Source organism: Camarhynchus parvulus, chromosome 1 (assembly GCF_901933205.1).
Source record: "Camarhynchus parvulus chromosome 1, STF_HiC, whole genome shotgun sequence".
NCBI classification, from domain to species: Eukaryota; Metazoa; Chordata; class Aves; order Passeriformes; family Thraupidae; genus Camarhynchus; species Camarhynchus parvulus.
Window position 1 is genome coordinate 3,781,160 of NC_044571.1, and position 18,739 is coordinate 3,799,898.

At 41.3% G+C, this 18,739-nt stretch overlaps 1 protein-coding gene across 1 annotated transcript in view; it reads right to left on the minus strand.

The window, feature by feature from the left end:
* Positions 1-18,739, minus strand: part of DSCAM (DS cell adhesion molecule) — a 471,606-nt gene that overhangs the window by 6,565 nt on the left and 446,302 nt on the right. The window contains exons 31-32 of the mRNA XM_030957750.1: positions 17,690-17,887; positions 13,754-14,056 (exon numbers count right to left, since the gene is read on the minus strand). Of these exons, the coding sequence (XP_030813610.1) occupies positions 13,754-14,056; positions 17,690-17,887 (501 nt within the window). The remainder of the gene's footprint in view (positions 1-13,753; positions 14,057-17,689; positions 17,888-18,739) is intronic.

Sequence of the window (18,739 nt, forward strand, 5' to 3'; positions counted from 1 at the left end):
GTGAGAGGTTTGCTGAAAAAAACGAATGTAAGCGATGCTCAGAAGCCTTTGTCACATCCAGAACTGACACACCATTAAGAACTTAGCAGGCAAAGCTTTCTTGGACAGCAGCAGCTTGGTCTGAAGCCAGGCTGATAGCAGCAGTAACATTTCTCACAATTGCTGCTGTCAGTGCTGGAATCCTGCTGGTGCTCCCTCCCTGTCCATCTCGGGTCCGCAGTGCGCTGAAACCATCCCCTCACCTGCAGGGCTCTGCAGCACCAGGGACAAACACACTTAATGAGCAATAAAGCCAATTATTTGCTTGGCTTGGCCCTGTGTCCTGCTTTCAAAGAAGGGGGGGTGAAGAGGATCAGTCCTGCACCTCCTTGCTTGGCTGATACAGCTCCCAAGATCTGCTCAGTGTGGAGCTGCCTTCCCAATTATGATTAAATGATTAAAGTGCTCAGCATTTGGGGGGTACCTTTAAACTGACTGAATGCAGGACTCATTTCAGCTCCCACCCTGCCCTTCCTGGCTCTCTGACCCAGAGCATCACATCCTCCTGTGCTTCTCTCTGTGTTTCAGCAGGCAGGAAAACACCTCACCCTTATGCTGGTTGCATTTTTTACCTAAATAGCTGAAAAAATGCTAGAGAAATAGCCAGGTTTCCCATTTCTACCTGCAGAATTCCCTGTCACCCCTGCAGGGCTGTACTTTATAACTTTCTACACAAAAGCTGGACCCTCATGGATGGTTTGGAGATCCACAACACCTTGTTAAATGTTTCACATTGCAGTCTGCTAAAACTGGCATTTTCATAAAAATACTCAAAATACCAGCTGTGATTCACAGAGCAAAATAAAAACAACAGTTGCTGTTGACTACAATTGTTGGAATTATCTCTTAAAGAACACCAGGGTATCAGGAAATCTGTAGTTCAGGAGCCAAATTTGCTTCTGCTATAAATCACTGACTCTATTGATTTCAGCAAGACTTTAAATTGATTTCTACTTACTGGAGATTAGGTTTAAGTGACTGAAAATGAGGATTCCAACTAATGTGGATTTTTTTCTCTTTTTTAAAAGGTGATTCATTTTTGTTATTTAGATTTAAGCCTTCTGATTCCAAGAAAAAGCCTTTGATCAGGATGTCTTAAAGCAAACGCATGACTGCTGTAGCTGAACTGAGATCATCCATCTGAACTCCACTGACACAACAGACTGTGCAGCTGCCTGAGAGGATGGCAGGAGCCTTGATTATCACATTGTTACCTCTTCCTGGAAGATCTAATGGAACAGGAATTGAAGCACGTTTTCGGTTTGCATTTCTCTAAGCGGAACTGGGGTCTCTAACACAGTGCTGCACTTTCAAAAGACCTGCCAAATGCTTTGTCCTTTCCAGAAGTAACTTTCAGGAGAACTGATATATTTTTAAGGGCTTTTCTGACACTGAGCTGAGTAAGGAAGGAAAAATTGATGAACTCCAGGGGTCAGATAGATTTAGACCCTATGGATAAGCCATGTGGATGTCCAGCCTCACAGGGCTGCTGCACCTGCACAACTGATCCCTTCCTGCTTGGATTTAATGAGGTGTCTCAGTTATAATAACATGCAAAAGGGGCCTCACTGTGTAAATCAATACCCACCCCAGGACTAAAGGCAGCAAATCTGTCAATAAATAATGAAATGGTGACAGAAAAGGTAAGGCCAGGAGTGCTCCCTTCCTGTCTGTGCCCTGTCACGCAAGCGGCCTCATGCATTTTTAAGGATGTTCTGAGACAGCATCTCCTGCCCAGTGGCTGGGAAAACTTGGAAAACTGTGCTGAAAACGTCAGTGAGGTGCCCCTGGTTAGCAAGGCTGGACTTTTAAAACTCATTTGCTGCTCCTGGGTGCAGTGAACAGAAGCTGCTCAATTATACATCATTTCAGCTGGGGGTTAAATCGATGGTGGCTCCATGGAAACAGGATTATTCCTGAGATGGGTTGGGAGCCTGGAGTCAGCACAGAGGCTGGACAGGTGAGGAGCTTTCAGGGGTCACTGGAACCAGCAGGAGCTGCTCTGTTGACCTCTCCAGGTGTGAGAAATGGATTTGTAAAGGACTCCCAAAACCTGACTGAAAGCTCACAGTCTCATACATCTGTATGCAAACTCTGAGATAAGGTGTGCTGATTAGGAAGGCCATGGAATAGAGATGACATGGTTGAGAGAGAGATTAAACTAGAAACAAGTTTCAAAAGATGGCCTTGCAAAAAGACCAGATATTTTGGAGAATTAGAACTGTGAAAGATGCATTGTAGCAAGACCACATGGGGTAAAATAATAGGTGAACTATTATTTATAAGGTCCTAATGAAAGGACCTTAAAGCAGGGCTGGACCTGTTCTTGTCTGGATGGAAACCCCTGCTGCTGATTACCTTGGGCTGGCTGACAGCAAAAATCACACACTGTTTCCCAACACTGTGAAGGTGAAATTATTTGGCATTTTCAAAATAACAGGTGGTGTTAGAAGTAGTAGCAGCATTGTGTGGCAAAAGCTAATAGGCTGAAATACATTTATAGGGTATTGTAACCAGGAAATAGGGTGGCTTCTGATAGAATGGTGTTAAGTTTTACATCTTTTGTGTCTCACCCTTCTAAAAGACTGATAATGGAATAGAATCTTTTAAAATGCCTCTCAGTTGCCCTGTCTCTGTAGAGCTGGGATTTTCCAATATCAGGCTCTGAGCCATCCCTGTGAATTCAGGGATAAACCTGACCATGCCACAGCAACAGGAGAGCAAAAATGCTGCTCATAGAGCTGGGCAGGTCAGGCTGCAGCAGGGAAACCAACATCAGCACTGCCCTTCTCTCTGCTGAGTTAGGGGGGAACTTCTGTAGGAATTTCTGTGACTCAGTCTCCCCAAGTCCATTGGTCTGAATCCCCTGGGTGATGCTGACGAGGTGCAGCATTGCATTTTTGTTAATTAATCCCCTGGGACCAGGGGCTTCTCACAGCTCTCACATTTAAATTAGGGATGCTGAATATTTCCCTGCTGAAATCCACCTGCAGAGCTGTGCAATAAAGCACACAAAGCTCTTCCATGGATGGCACAGACCATCACTGCAGTCACATTAGGACTGTTAAAACGAGAGTTTTTTTCTCTAGTGATATGATTTCCTGCTTTACTTTCCAAGAAGAGCACAAGCATGACCTTTCCTGCAGGTAAGGTTTGGTTTCCATTTTCAGGTGTGGTAGTGCCAGCTCTCCTGTAGAGCTCAGATTACACTCAGGTCCTCTTGGCACAGGAGAACAACAGAGCCTGACTTAATTGAATCAGGAATGGCTGTAAATGTCTGCAAGGACCTTAAAGCAGGGCTGGATCTGTTCTTGTCTGGATGGAAACCCCAGTCTTGAGCTTACTGACAGCAAAAACCACACACACTGTGTCCCAAAACTGCAAAGGTGAAATTATTTGGCATTTTCAAAATTAAAAATCTAATTTTATAGAAGTGAGGTTCAAGTTAGGGACACTTAACAGAAGTGTTCTAAAATATCTGTTGTGTTAATTGAAGGGGACACAGCATCTTTGGTTTGATTTGGAACTTTTGCTGGTAGTTTTAACAACTTGATATTCAAGTTACAACTGTAAGAACCTGAAGGTAGCTGAAAATTTACTGATAAATGTAATCCTTGCTTAAGGCATAAAACTCTTCAGTAACTACAGCTCAATCAAATGTGTCTAAAGCTACAGGCAACATGGGTAGTCTAATAGCTGCAGCTTTTATATTTTTATATATATAAATATATATATGTATACATATATGGACCACAAAGCAAATAATCAATTTTAGAAAACCAAAATTAAATTAAAATTTTAAAAAATGCTCACTTTTAATAAGATCTTTTTGCTAATCAAAAGATAGAAAATGGGCATTCTTAGGGGGAGGGAGGGGTTTCCTTAATGTGCAAATTTTAGTCTAGAAAAAATAGGGAAAAAACCCCAAGAGTATCCTGAACCAACACAATTTGGGATGCTGGTTTTTTCCCCAAAGTCAGTGTTAATTTTGAAATCAAAATAAAGAATAAATTAGGAAGAAACAGGAAAAAGTAATTTTTTGGCTACACACTCCTCACAGTATTTTTGAGGAATTGGTAGCACTTGTTTCTTTCCTCTAATTAAAATATCTCTTCCTAACACCACTATCACTGATTCAGAGGTGACAATTGCTAAAATAATTTATATTATTTAATCACAGACTCACAGAAGGGTTTGAGTTGGATGTTAAAGATCATTTAGTTTCAAATCCTTCCACTCTCCCAGGTTGTTCCAAGCTCTGAACACATCCAGGGATGAGGCAGCCTCAGCTTTTCACTGGAAAACCTGTTCCAGTGCCACCAGTGACTTGAATTTATGTTGCAGACATCTCCTATAGTACCTAAAATGAGACTTCCACATCACAATTGCACAGAAGCCTTGTAACTGAACAGCTGTCCTATTTAAACTCGAGATTCAGACTGATGTTGTTTTCCTTTCTGATCCCAGAATATTTCAGCTTTTGATCTGAATCTGTTTAAGTTCATTTTTATTGCACTGGCATGGTTAAAAAACTTGCAGTGTGAGCCTTCCTGTCTGCAAATCCACCAGAATAAAAACCAAAGCCAGTGATATCAAGTATGTAGTCACATCAAATTAAATGCAGAATTAAATGGTTTTCATCCCTGCAGAACATTCAGCTTTTCTCAGCTGAAGGAGAGAAAGCTCCTGATACTCCACAGAAATAAAAGCTGAGACAAGATAAAGGCAATTTCCTCTCATCACTGATGTGCCATTTCTAGGATAAGCAGCAAATGGCACAGTCTGTCTTTCTGTGATGTGCTCCTGCTTTTTCCAACAGTGCAGCAGAAAATAAAGAGAAGGTGTTCTGTGCACAGAAGGATTTCATATGGAAACACTAGAGATGCTCATCTAGGGGAGTCATTTCAGTAAATACATAAGTATATATACAAATTAGCAGTCATGCTAAGAGTATTCACTACTGTTAAAAGTGTAGGCAAGAAGGTTTTTTCCCCCACTCTGTGCCTCTCCTTCTGTTTTTCCACCTGCTTATTTTGATTTGTCTCCTTATGTACTTCTCTCTAAACAGGAGCTTGGTCTCCCACTGTAGAGTCAGGATGGGGATTTCTCTGTTCTGTATACACATCATATACAGTGTGTGCATATATATTCATATTTTTCATAGATATTCTATTTCAAATATTTCATATATATATATATATTTCATATCTATTCTGTATTTCAAACCAGACAGTGCAAATAGAAAACCAGAACAGAAAACAACCCATAATCTCAGCCTTTGTGCGCTTTGCTTTGTGATTTCTGAACAACAACAGAGAGATACATAGATTCCTCTACATCTTCAAGAAATTCAGTTTTGGATCTGGAAACCATGGAATTCATGGAATTATTCCCCATTTTCAGTCAGGATAACAGAGCAGGCATGGGGGAAGGAGGCTAAAGGTGAGCTGTGAAGAGTCCCAGCCTTTGCTGAATCCCCTGTGCCCAAATTTGTGTTGAATTCAGTCACAGCCAGTGGAGCTCTGTCAGCAGCTTTCCAACAAAAATCCACTCCCTAAATGGACTCCAGTCCCTGGGTCAGAGGGAAGGAGCTCCTTCACCCCTGAACTCACAGAAAAAGAGTTCACATCTTGGGGCTGACACTGGAAAAATACTGTGCCTTCCACTGCTGCCTGCTTCTTATTTTTCTCATTATGCTAAGCAGCTTATTTTTAGCTGCAGCGACTGAATTCTGGAAAAGAAGATTTGTTTCTCGACTTGGCTGTTTAAAACAACATTTAGGCACTGCAGGTGATATCCAGACTGCATTTAAGGGACCCTTGTAAATCTTTTAATAAAGTACTCGCATTCTTTAGCTCAAGGCTTGTCTACATGTTAAGGCTTTGCTGTTCAATCATCAGGATTAGTCAAAACAGCGAGAAACTTCTAAATTGGGTCAAAAATGCTAATTAAGGCATTTAAGAAACTGAGAGAACCTGATCATTCAGCAAAGCTGGAGAGGTTAAATCAGTGTTTCTTGCTAGTTAATATGCAGTAGGTTGAAGGGCTAGACTTGGGCTGCTGGACTGAGGTGCCCAGCTGTAAAAACCCAAAAAAAGTGCCCAAATCTGGATGGTGAGGTTGACAGCAGGCCTGGCCTGGCCTTGGGCTGATGTTAAAAGGCAATTTCAGCTGGGCAAATCTCCTCTGGGACATGGGGGCCAAGGAGAAGGGCTGGAAAATGGAGAGGAGAGAAATGTTCTTGCCCACAAGGACAGCAGGAGGAAAATCCCAGGAAAACACCCAGGTTCCTTATGGAGAGTGGGGTGTCCCTGACATCTTCATGGCTGTGAAATCAGTCCCTGGAAAATCTTTTTTTTTCAGAGTTTGCCTCTCCAAAAATGCCATTTGTCCCCACTCATAAGCAGGTTTCTTTCCAAACTGGTTCCTTTCACCAGCTGAAAGTTTGTGGAGGAAGTTCTGAGATATAAAATCTTGGGATGCTTTAAATGGATTTCCAAATCTACTAGTCTGATACACCCCCTGAGAGACATTTCTTCTCTGGAATCATATTTGGGATGCTTTAGTCCTTCGTGTGACCTCTCCCCACTTTTAAGGAGGTGGGATGGTCAAAAATGACCTTGAACTTGTTTTGTGACCCCAGGTAGAGAAATTCCTGGTCCAAGTCACACAAACCCTTAAGGGCAATGTCAAATACAATTAAAGGTTCTTTTTACTGTTGATTAGCAAAAGAGAAAAATATAATTGGGGGTCTGATTTTGCAGCACCCCTGTGGGAAAGGAAGTTTCTGCAAATTGAAAGAAATGAAAATTTTCCTGATATTTCCCATTCAAGCCCTTGTGTGATGTTATTCCTTCCAAGCATGAACTCCATTGCCAGGGGATACATGTAAGTGGTCTGTCCACAAAAGAACCTCAGACATAAATAGCACTTGGGATGCAAAAATATCAAAATATTTCCCAGTTAATAGTGGTTCTTTTCTCCAGCACAATAATTTAGGAGTAAAGAGAAGAAAAAACCCAACAGGCTTCTTGGCGGAGGCTATTACGGAGATTTAAAATTATAATAATGGGAATCTATTTTTAATAAACTGCTTCAGCAATGTTTATTGCAGTGAAGAATAATTGTTATGATAACTCAATTTGTGATTATTATTCTTAAAACAGAAAAAAGGAACATTATTATAAAACTCCTTGAACCTCTACAATTATCTTCCATTTTTCTACATTACAGACTCTTTGATGGCACAGTGGGATGTAGGAAGAGAGTGCATTTCTTTCCAATTTCTGTCCCTTTTTTGGAGGATGAAGGACTAACTCATTTGTCAACCTCACAGGTAAACTTGGGTTTACAATTGTGGAAATTTATGAATATTTGTACGAAAAATTGCCTCACTTTTGCTCTGCTTAAATGATTCCTTGAGGACCTGATCTTACTAACCAAACTGGTCATTAATGACAGCTGTGGGGAGGAGAACAAAACTCCAAATCCCAAATTTCTGGGAGTTTTGATGCTGGGAAAGAAGCAATGAAACAATGTGTTGCCACCATTTTTACAGCAGGAAGGATTTTAACACTGCACAGGAGCTGAGAGGACAAACTTTTGTAAAGGATGGGAATTATCCCACAGCTTTAAAATCCTGCTGTGCTGTTTTTACTGCTTCAATTCTCTCTTTTAAGGTGCCTCCTGGGACACCTGACTATTCTGATGGCTTCTTGGAAAATGTCACCATCTACAGGAGGTCACATTCAAGGTCTGGGCAGATGAGGTCTGACAGTCCACAAAACAGTCCATGTTTTTGTGCAGCCCCCAACACCTCATGTGCAGGTCTGCATCCATGCCTGCACTTTTGGGAAGCTGTGCAGAGGCTTTGTCAGGCAGCAATTCCAGTTTGCTTGGCAGTTTTTAATGTGACACTATAAAAGGGAAAATAGTGGCGTTGTTAATGGTGAGGCATGAACTACAAATAATCACAGAATCCCAGAATGGGTTGGGTTGGAAAGGACCTTAAAGCTCATCCAGTTCCACCCCTGCCATGGCAGGGACACCTTCCACTGTCCCAGGCTGCTCCAGCCCCAATGTCCAACCTGGCCTTGGGCACTGCCAGGGATCCAGGGGCAGCCCCAGCTGCTCTGGGCAATCTGTTCTAATCTTATCTTTTTTATCTTTTTCCAAAAATCTGCTTGGGGTGTTGTGAAGATTAGAACATATGCGTGGGACATGCTTTCAAAAGACCAAATGTTGGAGTTAATTAAAAAAAATCTTACTTCCATGTTCCATTTCCTTTTGAAAACTCAGAGAAATTCCTGAAGTTTTTTTTTTTTAATTAATTAAAGACTGCTTAAAAAACTGTTTTCCATATACTTCAAAGTTTTGGCCTGGTGTGAGGACAATGATGCAGAGAACATCTACAGCTGCTTGTACCATCAGCTGAAGTGCCCTCCTGTCTAGGAGAGCTGGTTGATGTCCAAGGATCACCTTCTCTAAGCTCAGTGAGCAGAAACTCAGGCAAAAATTCTAGGAGGTCTCTATGGATGAAGAAAAAGCTCCTGGCAAAACTCAGACACAGAGAGGGAGTTCCCAAGAGGGTGGAAGCAGGCAAGAAAAACCCAGAGGGAATACAGAGACATTGTCCAAACATTCAGAAATTGTGGTTAGGAAAGCCCAAGCCCAGCTGAAGTTGAATTTGTTGAGGGATGTCAAAGACAATAGGAAAGGGGAAGGGAAGGAAAGGAAAGGAAATTTCAAGGAAATTTCAAGGAAAGGAAATTTCAAGGCAAGGCAAGGCAAGGCAAGGCAAAAGATCTTCTGCAACTTTATGGTGACAACAGGAAGACCAGGGAAATTGTGGCTCCACTGCTGGGTGGAACCTGGTGACACAGGAAGGACATGGAAGAGGCTGAGACCCTCAGTGCCTTTCTGGCCTCAATCTTCCCTGGCCACAGCAGCCTTCAGGAATCCCAGGTCCAAGAGATCAGTGGAACAGTCTGGAGCAAGAGACTCAGCCCTGGTGGGCAAGGATCAGGTCAGGGAATGCTTAAGCAAGCTGGATATGTGTAAATGCATGGACTTCGATGGAATGTGCCCACAAGGGCTGAGGGAACTGGCAGATGCCATTGAGGCCTCTGTCAATAGCCTTTGAGTGATCATGGTGATTGGGAGAAGTGCCTGAAGTCTGGAGAAAAGCAGAAAAGAGAAGGACAAAAAGGAGGATGCAGGAACCAAGAAGCCTCTGAGCCTCATCTCCAAGTCCTCATTCCAGCAAACTCCTGAGAGTTACCTTCTGAGAGTTAATTTTCAGCTTTGCCATTGGGTGGATTCATTTCCAAATTCCCCATTTATCAAAATAAGTTTTTCTCCCAGTCTTTCTTCAGACTGTCTTATAATTGTTGGGAATCATTTTGAAAATCAAATAGTACTTATTGCAAACTCTCAAAACTTTACTGCACCCATAAGATGCAACGGGCAGCAGTTTGAAAAGGGAGGACAGAAATGAGGTAGAAGAGGCAGAAGTGATTGAAAGTGACATTTTCCCAGGAAAATTGAATTGGCTGAGAAGAAAAGCAAAGCACCATGAAAACAGGTGAAAGTTCTCTTGAAAGAAAAGATTTACTTCAAGGAAGAATAAAGGTGTGCTGAAGCAGCACAGTGATTTAACTCAAATGTTCTTGTCTACTGAAACCAAATACCTGAAGTTTTTTTTATTTCTTCACCACATCCTTAAATGGAGAATGACTTTGATTAATTGTATTTGAATTAAAAATTACCTCTGGCAAATTTCTGAAGTGGTGAGTAAAAGAAGAAAGATGCCCAGTAAGTGTTTCCTCACTGACTTGAAAATTAAAATATTGGTCTGTCTGCTACTGCTGGAAGTTCTTTCTATCCATATGTTTTGTTTAAAACACTTCATAAAGTGACCTTTAATAATGCATTATTCAATATTTATGGGCCAACATTCAAATTGCCCCACTGGAACACTCAATTATTCTTTCAAGGTAATGAAGCTAATTATTAATTTTACAATATATTTAATTTCCTTGCTGCAAAGGAAAGCTAAAGCTAATAAAGACAAGTAAGGAAAAAAAATAAAGCCATTAAAAATAACAGAGCTAAACATGAGTACAAGTCTGTAAATCACTGGAGGGGCCCTAAAGCTGTTCCAACCCTGGAAGATTTTTTACTCAAGCACAGGGACCAAATTTTGGTTCTATCTGCCCTCAAGAAAATCAGCTTTATATGGAATATATTAGAATATTTTCAAATACTAAATATGCAAAAGTAATGCAGTTGGAACATGAAAGGAAAGATAGCAAGATATTTGTTAAAGAAATGATAAAAAATATCTGTTGACTGCTTGGAAGGAAAGAGTTCAGTTTTGACTTAGCTGTGAATGCAGATGCTTCCCTTTAGCAGAGCAGGGACAAATATTTATCTTACTCCTTTGGAGCCAGAAATGAAAAGTATTCCTATCTTTATCTATTTCTACAGCTCCTGGGTTTGTGGTTCTACTCTGTGACTACACAGAAATCAGCAATTTCTCCCACTACTTTATTTCATACTTATTTTCCCTCTTATCTATCCGTGTGACACACTAATTTCCTGCCTGGAGTATTATAACTGTCTCTCTTCTGCTTGGGCTTTTTCTTCCCACATTTTTCTTTTAGCTTTCTCCAGCCCAACCCTTGATGCTTTCTTTTCAGTGTTCCTGCTTTTGAATGGCCCTTCCTGATCCTCCCTTCCATTCCTCTGTCCTCACAACCACTGCTTGTTATGCTGACTATTGAACAAAAGACCCTCCAGAGATTATTCACTCTCTTTTTCACATAGGTGAGCATCTCTGATTACTTTCTGTGGATCTGAGTAGCAGCATTCACACTGGCAAAATTATATAATAAAATAAAATAAAATAAAATATACAAAATAAAATTAAATGATACAAAATAAAATGAAATAAATCATGTTTTCAGAAAGCAAACAAATATAATTATGCCTTTTCCCCATTTGAATCCTACTCTGCTGTGTCACATCCTGTATCCTGTAACAAAGACTGACAAATCTTCTGAGATTTTTTAACCTGCTTGATCTCAGAGTACCACAAATAACCTGCCTGTGCTGTTGGGAACTAAGGTATCAGTAGAAACACCATATTTGTGATCTGTAAATTTGACTAAGCCCAAGAGTTGGATGTACCTCAAGTTTACCTTTGTGGGAAATTTAGGATTTTTGTATAACTGATTATATGATTAAGTAGAAGTTGTTTATTGTTTATATGATATATATTTATAGATTTTATAAATTATTAAGTATACATTTTTATTGGTGTTTTTGTTTTGTTTATTTGGTTTTTGTTTGTATTTTTTGGAGTATATGATTTGCTATAGTTTAGGTGTTTTAAAGTTTTTTGTTATTTAGTTTTTGTGGCCTTGATATTTGGTTTCTTAGTCTCTTCTTTTTTAATTTAGTACAATTTATTTATTATATTTTTATTATATTTTATAATTTTATTATATTTTATAATTTTATATTATTTAATTTTATTATATTTTTAATTTAGTACAATTTATTTATTATAATTTAGTACAATTTTTCAGTAGCTTTGATGAATTCTGGAGGCTTCGATAACAAATTTAGAAGCAGGCTGGCTGGTGCACACCATGGCTTAACCCTTGTAAATACATTTCAACATACCTTCAGGCAGCAAGGAGCTGAAGCCTTAATTTTCTTCTTTTTTTTGTTCCCTCCTGATTTAGATATCCCAAGTTTGATATTAGGTGATGTCAAAGAGAGAGAGTGGAACAGCTCCAGGACATCACCAAAGGGTTGTTACAAGTCTGACAAGCCACAAGGCAGAAGGGACAAGCTCATCTCCTGCAATCTGTCTTTATCAGCTTTTAATGAGAGCCAACTCTGGCTCCCAAGCACGAAGCAGCACAGAGAGACAGGGTTTATTAGAGCCTGGTTGGAGCTGGAGATGGGCAGATGCACCCACATATGGTCTTATTTATCCCAGGAGGGTCAATGGCCTGATGGCTGCAAGTGTGAGGAGTGGGTTTGATGGCTCAGCCAGCCTCTTCCTGCTCCTAAATTCCCACATTTTCTGTGTGTGGGAGAATATGCTCACATGTTCCATTAGCTGGGATTAGGATTTTAGCTTTTCTATTTATCATATATTTGTAATCGTGCAATTCTTTGGTGTATAACTCTTAAACTCCATACAGAGTATGAGCCTCTGCTTCCCCATGTTGGGGGAAACATAAATCCTCCCTAGGCCTGGGAATCAAGGACACCTCACTGTCTCAGGCCCCAGGAGATGGAAACAAAAGTGAGTTTGGGGGGACCAAACTTGGGGTAAATGACTTCATTACCTGAAGCTGTAACTGGAAGATTAACCCCCAATATGCAAATGGGCCAAACTTATAAAAGTGTGAAAACCATGACCCATCATCCATTTTGGGTGTAGCCCCTGGAGGGGCTTTGTCTGCCCAAAATGTACCTGAAGGCCCTTCAATAAATATAACTGGGTTTTATTCCCTAATTTTGTATGGCCTCTTCTTTTTAGGTAGTCCCAAAAAGACATCAGCACAATCCCCAGGGTGGCATTCACATTCTCTGAAAAAATCCCTTTGCCCAGGATTTTTCTTCTGGGAAGCTGAGAGGCCTCAGAGAAAAGGGAAACAATTCTTATCTCATTTGCTTCTCCTGTGTTGTGCTCATGTGGAATGTGTTTGGAGATTGTTTACCCACAGGTGATTGCCTGATTGGGTTCTGCTGTGAGTTGTTTTGACTCATTGGCCAATCAGTGCCAAGCTGTGTCGGGGCTCTGGGGAGAGTCACGAGTTTTCATTATTAGCTTTCTAGCATTCAGTAAGTATCCTTTCTGTATTCTTTAGTATAGTATAGCATTCTGTAATATAATATAGTATAATAAAGTAATTAATTAGCTTTCTGCTTGGATTCTGGTGTGAGTTGTTCTAACTCTTCTGGTGTGAGTTGTTCTGACTCTTTGGCCAATCAGGGCCAAGCTGTGGCGGGGCTCTGGAGAGAGTTACAAGTTTTCATTATTATCTTTTTAGCATTCAGTATCTTTTCTGTATTCTTTAGTATAGTATAGTATTCCTTAATATAATATAATATAATATTATAAAGTAATAAATTAGCCTTCTGATTGGATTCTGGGATGAGTTGTTCTGACTCATTGGCCAACTGGGGCCAAGCTGTGTCGAGACTTTGGAAAGAGTCACAAGTTTTTATTATTATCTTTTCAGCATTCAGTAAGTATCCTTTCTGTGTTCTTCAGTATACAATAATATAGTATAGTATTCTTTAATATAATACAGTATAATAAAGTAATAAATTAGCCTTCTGATTGGATTCTGGTGTGAGTTGTTCTGACTCTTTGGCCAATCAATGCCAAGCTGTGTCGAGACTCTGGAAAGAGTCACGAGTTTTCATTATTATCTTTTTAGCATTCAGAAAGTATCTTTTCTGTATTCTTTAGTATAGTATAGTATTCTTTAATATAATATAGTAAAGTAACAAATTAGCCTTCTGAGAACATGGAGTCAGATGCATCATTCCTGGCATCCCTGCAAATACAACACCCCAGTTACATCTGTGACTAGTAACAGGAGATATTATGATCCACCCTCTTCCCAGCCTGGGCGTGGTGTCAAACCCTCCCTGGGATGACCCAAACATCTCCCTGCTGCCTCACCTGGGCGATGTGCCTTGGGAACTGCCATGTTCATCACCCTCCCTCCGTCCTGAGGCTTGGGGGGGGAGGCAGTGAACCTGCAGATGCCCGACTCGGACGGCGTGCTGGACGTCAGGCTGTCCGTGTAGTCGTTGGTCCCTGCCGTGAGCTGCTCCGAGGACGTGTCTGATATGAAGCACTCCGTGATGGTGAACTTGGCGTGCCTCAGCTGCTCTTCCATCTTGGCGTGCTCGTAGGCCCTGGCCAGCTCTTCGTAGGTGGAGGAGGCACTTTCTGTGGAGACCATGCTGCTCCTCGCCCGGTCTGAGCGGCAGGAACGGGATAACGGGAGAGAGAAAACATCTGCACAGTCTGGTTTTAGGTGGGAAGCCACGAGCATGATATTTCAGAGTAAAGCAGAGAGCCCTTGAAATTATCAAGGTGATTTAAATGAATCTGCTTCAAATGCCTGCACAAGTGTTACTTTAGTCAGGAACTCGACAATTACAGATAATCTAAAGTGAAGCCTTATCCTGTGAGCAGCATTAGGTGCCTTAGCATTAAATTCATGTTTCTTTTATAAAAAATAACCTTTACTACATGAAAAATATTACTTTTTCAAAAAAAACCCATTTCTCTAAATCTGAAATGCCTTCAAAAGGTTTCAAACCCACAAACCAGATTTTGCAAAACAAGAAACAGCTTTTTACATTATCTTTTTAATGCATCTCAGAAATATTTCACCGGGGCTGTGTATGGGTGAGAAAGGAAAGTCTTTTTGTCCTGTTTCCATCATACATAGATATATATTTTTTTTTTCTTTGTTTTTGGGAAGTGCTGAGAACAAAGGTCAAATAGGAAGGCAGGAGCTCTCAGATATTATCTCTCTAGACACCAGGTAAAACACTAACTCATTTCATTCAGAACAAAGGTCTTCAGAAAGCAATATTTGGCAACTACAGCCTGCAGTCATCCAGTTGCCTTTTTTCAGTGCTGCTGAAGCTAATGAGGGAATTCATATTTGACACACAGGTTATTAGGACCTACAAGCTGTTCTTTTCTGCTGATGAGTTTCTGAGAATATCAATGTTTCTTAAACAACACTGTTATTGAAGATGTAAATGGCTACTGATACATTAAAAAGCACTCTGGAAATGCAGGGCTCATTTCTGCAGGGACAGAATTGCTGAGCTGTTGCACCCACCGTGTTTCTACTCCAGTGGGCTGGAAGAGCAGAGGACTTTGAAAAGTTCCTTGGGCAGAAGTCATGTTTCATCACAAGATCTGTGCAATTTCAGACATTGTTGGTGATGTTCAATAAACAGGCACAGTGTAATAGCAAATTCATAAAAATGGACCTCCTGCAGCAGCCAGAGGCAAGCGTGTCATTATTGCAAATCTTTATCTTTTTTATTGTGTGCCTGCACCTCTGCATCAGTTTTCATTGTGCACAAAGAATGATACTCCTGCCACTTTTAAACACGACCATCCATTATTTAAAATGACAAGTACTTCTGCTCTAACTTGCTTAAGATTTGGAGCTGACCAGAACTTAACAGGGTTTCTTTTGATTTTTCTTTCTTTTTGCCTTTTTTTTTTCCTTTCCACCCACAGGAAACATCATTCTGTTTTTCACATTTGATTTGTACAGCAGACCTCAGTGATGTCTCCCCATATTTCTGGTCAGCTGGAAACTCCCAGGAGGCAGCAGCTGACCAGTGCCATGGAGCAGTGCGCGTGAATATCGTGGTCACACAAAGGTCACAGCTTCATCCATTGTAGCTCAGGACCTGCAGCTTCCCATATCCCATGCCAAGAGGGAGAATATTCCAGAACCAACCTGTCTAAACACCTACTTTAGATTTGATGGAAGTTTATCCAAGCCCAGGGTGAACTTTACGAAACTTCTTGGACTTCATGAATGCAGATTGATCAGGAAATTTCTAATGGCCTCTGGTTAGAACATCAGAACTCGGTCACAGCTATGAACTGTTGCCAGGCATTTCTCCTAAACTCAAAAGCTGCTGCTTTGTAAGCCTGGAATTGTTTTGATAAGTGCTAAATTCTGCCAAATATCAACTGCATCAACCAGCTCCTGAAATCTGAACTCCAGATTGGAGAAGCGATCAAATGTGCACATTAGCTCAATTGGTTCTTGAACACATAATTTGGCTACATATGTTTATTTGAAAGTTTTAAACTTCTGAAGCACTTAAATTAAATGGACTCTACTCTTTTCCCAGAAACCAAGTGCTGTAATAGAGTTGCTTTTTGGCACAAGAAAAGCTTCCTTGATCTAAAGCTTGCTATCCCTCACATAAATCACCGTGAGCTCAAAGGTAGACACAGAGTAGAAAAGTAGGCTTGTTAAAATATAGATTATAAAGTCTGTTTACATAATTGGATGTAGTTTATCTACTAAACCACACAGTAAATTTAATTTCTACCCTTTGCCACACATATTGGAAAATATCCTTGGGTGACAACAGGTTGGAACACATCCAAATGCACCTGCATCTGGAGTGTCTACAAAAAGGGTTTGTGAGAGGAGATTTTTGATTTATATTTAGATTTGTATATTTAATAGCCTTAAAAATTTATGATAATTCTACCTGAAGGTTGTCAGCTGGCTGGAGGAATCTGGTGACTGCCATAACCCCGTGGAGAAAACATGGGGGTTTAAGAGGGTGAATTATGAAACACTGAGATCTCCAGGCTGTAAATCACTAAACATGAGTGAAGTCAGATACTTGTTCTTATACAGAAAACAAACCAGTCACATTGGTTTTTATGGTGAAAGGCCACTCACATCCACTGCTATGTAGCTCTAACACATCATGAACACCTTTCTCCTAAAATCAGGAGAGACAATTGGCAATTCCTTCTGAGGAAGCAGAGCAAGCCTGGCTTCACTTTGGTCAGAGTTCCCTTCGAGAAATATTTTATCTTTATTCTTTTTTAACCTTTATTAAATTTACTTCATGGTGCATCTTCTAGTTAATAATTTAATAATTTATTTGATTTTTTTTTTTTTTTTTCAGCATAGGACAGTGGAGAAAGCTTTTTTTTTCCAGTTGCATTTATGATGTGAAGGCATCAAGAAGACATGAGGGCTGCAGGCAGAATATGTGTTCAGTGTCTCCCCATTTGTCTCCTAGAGGAATAAACCCCATGCTGTTTCCCAGGGAAATCGTGGCCAGCTGCTACAGAATTCAGTGCTATGAATGGATTTTTACTTGGACTCTAATTCCAGAGTTTTCCCTTTTTTTTTCCCCTTCTCTTTCCCACTCAGAATGAACATATTACATGAACGGGAAAATAAAAATATTAACCGAAAGGTTATTCAAATCCTAAAACCATTCCAAATATGACTCAAGGATATTCTTGCTGATTAATATTGTCCCTTCCTAGTCAAATTCCTCTACTTTTGCTTTTTGGTTCAGGAAGGTACAGGAAAATTTACCACCTTGTCTTTCAAAGGATGTGTGTGGAATGAGGAACCAGAGGCACAATATTTGTTGTCATTATCACTACAAGCATTTTTGGCACCCCTCATAAATAACCTACAGAAAATAAAACCGTCCTGGCAAGGGAAGAAAACAACACCTGAGCTCCAAACAAGGCACACCCAGGAACAGAACAGGTGGCACAGGCTGCCCACACAGGAGGTGGAGCTCCGGGATGTTCCTGAGCAGCCAACCCTTGCTGACCCTGCTTTCAGCAGAGGGGCTGGACTGACCAGTGCCCAGATGTCCCTCTGGACCTCAACCTCTGATCCTGTGACTTGGGAGGATCCTGTCAGCAATGGGATGAGGAGCTGTGGGATCCTGTCAGCAATGGGAATGAGGAGCTGCTGGGATCCTGTCAGCAATGGGATGAGCAGCTGTGGGATCCTGTCAGCAATGGGATGAGCAGCAGCTGCTGTCCGTGTGTCCCTGCAGGGAGCCCTGTCCGTACCTGTGTCCTGCGAGGGGCTGACGCTGTAGCTGTCACTTTCCTTGTCCACGGATCCTGCTGGCCTGGGCGTGGGCAGCCTCCAGTCTGTGGTGAGGGTGTGGGCTGATATGGTGGGGTGGGGTCTGTTGAGGGTCCACTGGCTGGCGTAGCGGTTGCGCGCGGTGGGGCCGGTTTTGGCACTCCTCCTCGTGGTGGGATCTGTGGGGGATGGCAGAGAGGGGTGGGAAGGAAACCAGCCCTGTCAGAATCACAGAATGTCTTGAGCTGGATGGGACCCACAGGGATCATCCAGTCCAAGCCCTGGCCCTGCATAGACCCCCAACAATCCCACCCTGGGCATCCCTGGAGCGGTGTCCAAACACTCCTGGAGCTCTGGCAGCCTCAGGGCCATGACCATTCATCCAGCCACCTCTGGGTGAAGAAAATCCACCTTCTCCTAAAATCCAACCCAATCTTTCCCTGACACAGCTCCAAACATTTCACAGAATCACAGAATAATGAGCTTGGAAGAGACCTCTGAGATCATCGAGTCCAACCTATGCCCTAACACCTCAACCAGACTATAGCACCAAGTGCCATGTCCAGTCTTTTGTTAAACACATCCAGAGATAGTGATGCTACCACCTCCCTGGGAAGACCATTCCAGTACTTTATTATTCTTTCCATGAAAAATTTTTTCCTAATTTCCAACCTACACCTTCCCTTCCTCATGTCCTGTCCCTGGTCAGCATAGAGATCAGTGCCTGGCCCTTCACTTCCCCCTTCCAGAAGGGGATGGCCACTGAAATCATCTTTGTTAATAAAACCCAAACTCAAGACATTCTTTTTTGGGGGAAAAAAATGAAGTGTTAATGCTGATCATTACCAAACTGCTGATGCTTTTCTAAAACTACTCTCTTTCTAATGAAACTCTACATTTCATCAAGGGTGGAACTGAAGAGCTGAAGGCCCCATCATTCTTCCATTGACACATTCATTATCCCTTTACTCCAAGACAAGCAGTTCTCCAGCACCAAAACCACTCTGAGAACTGAAAGAGCACAAGGCAAG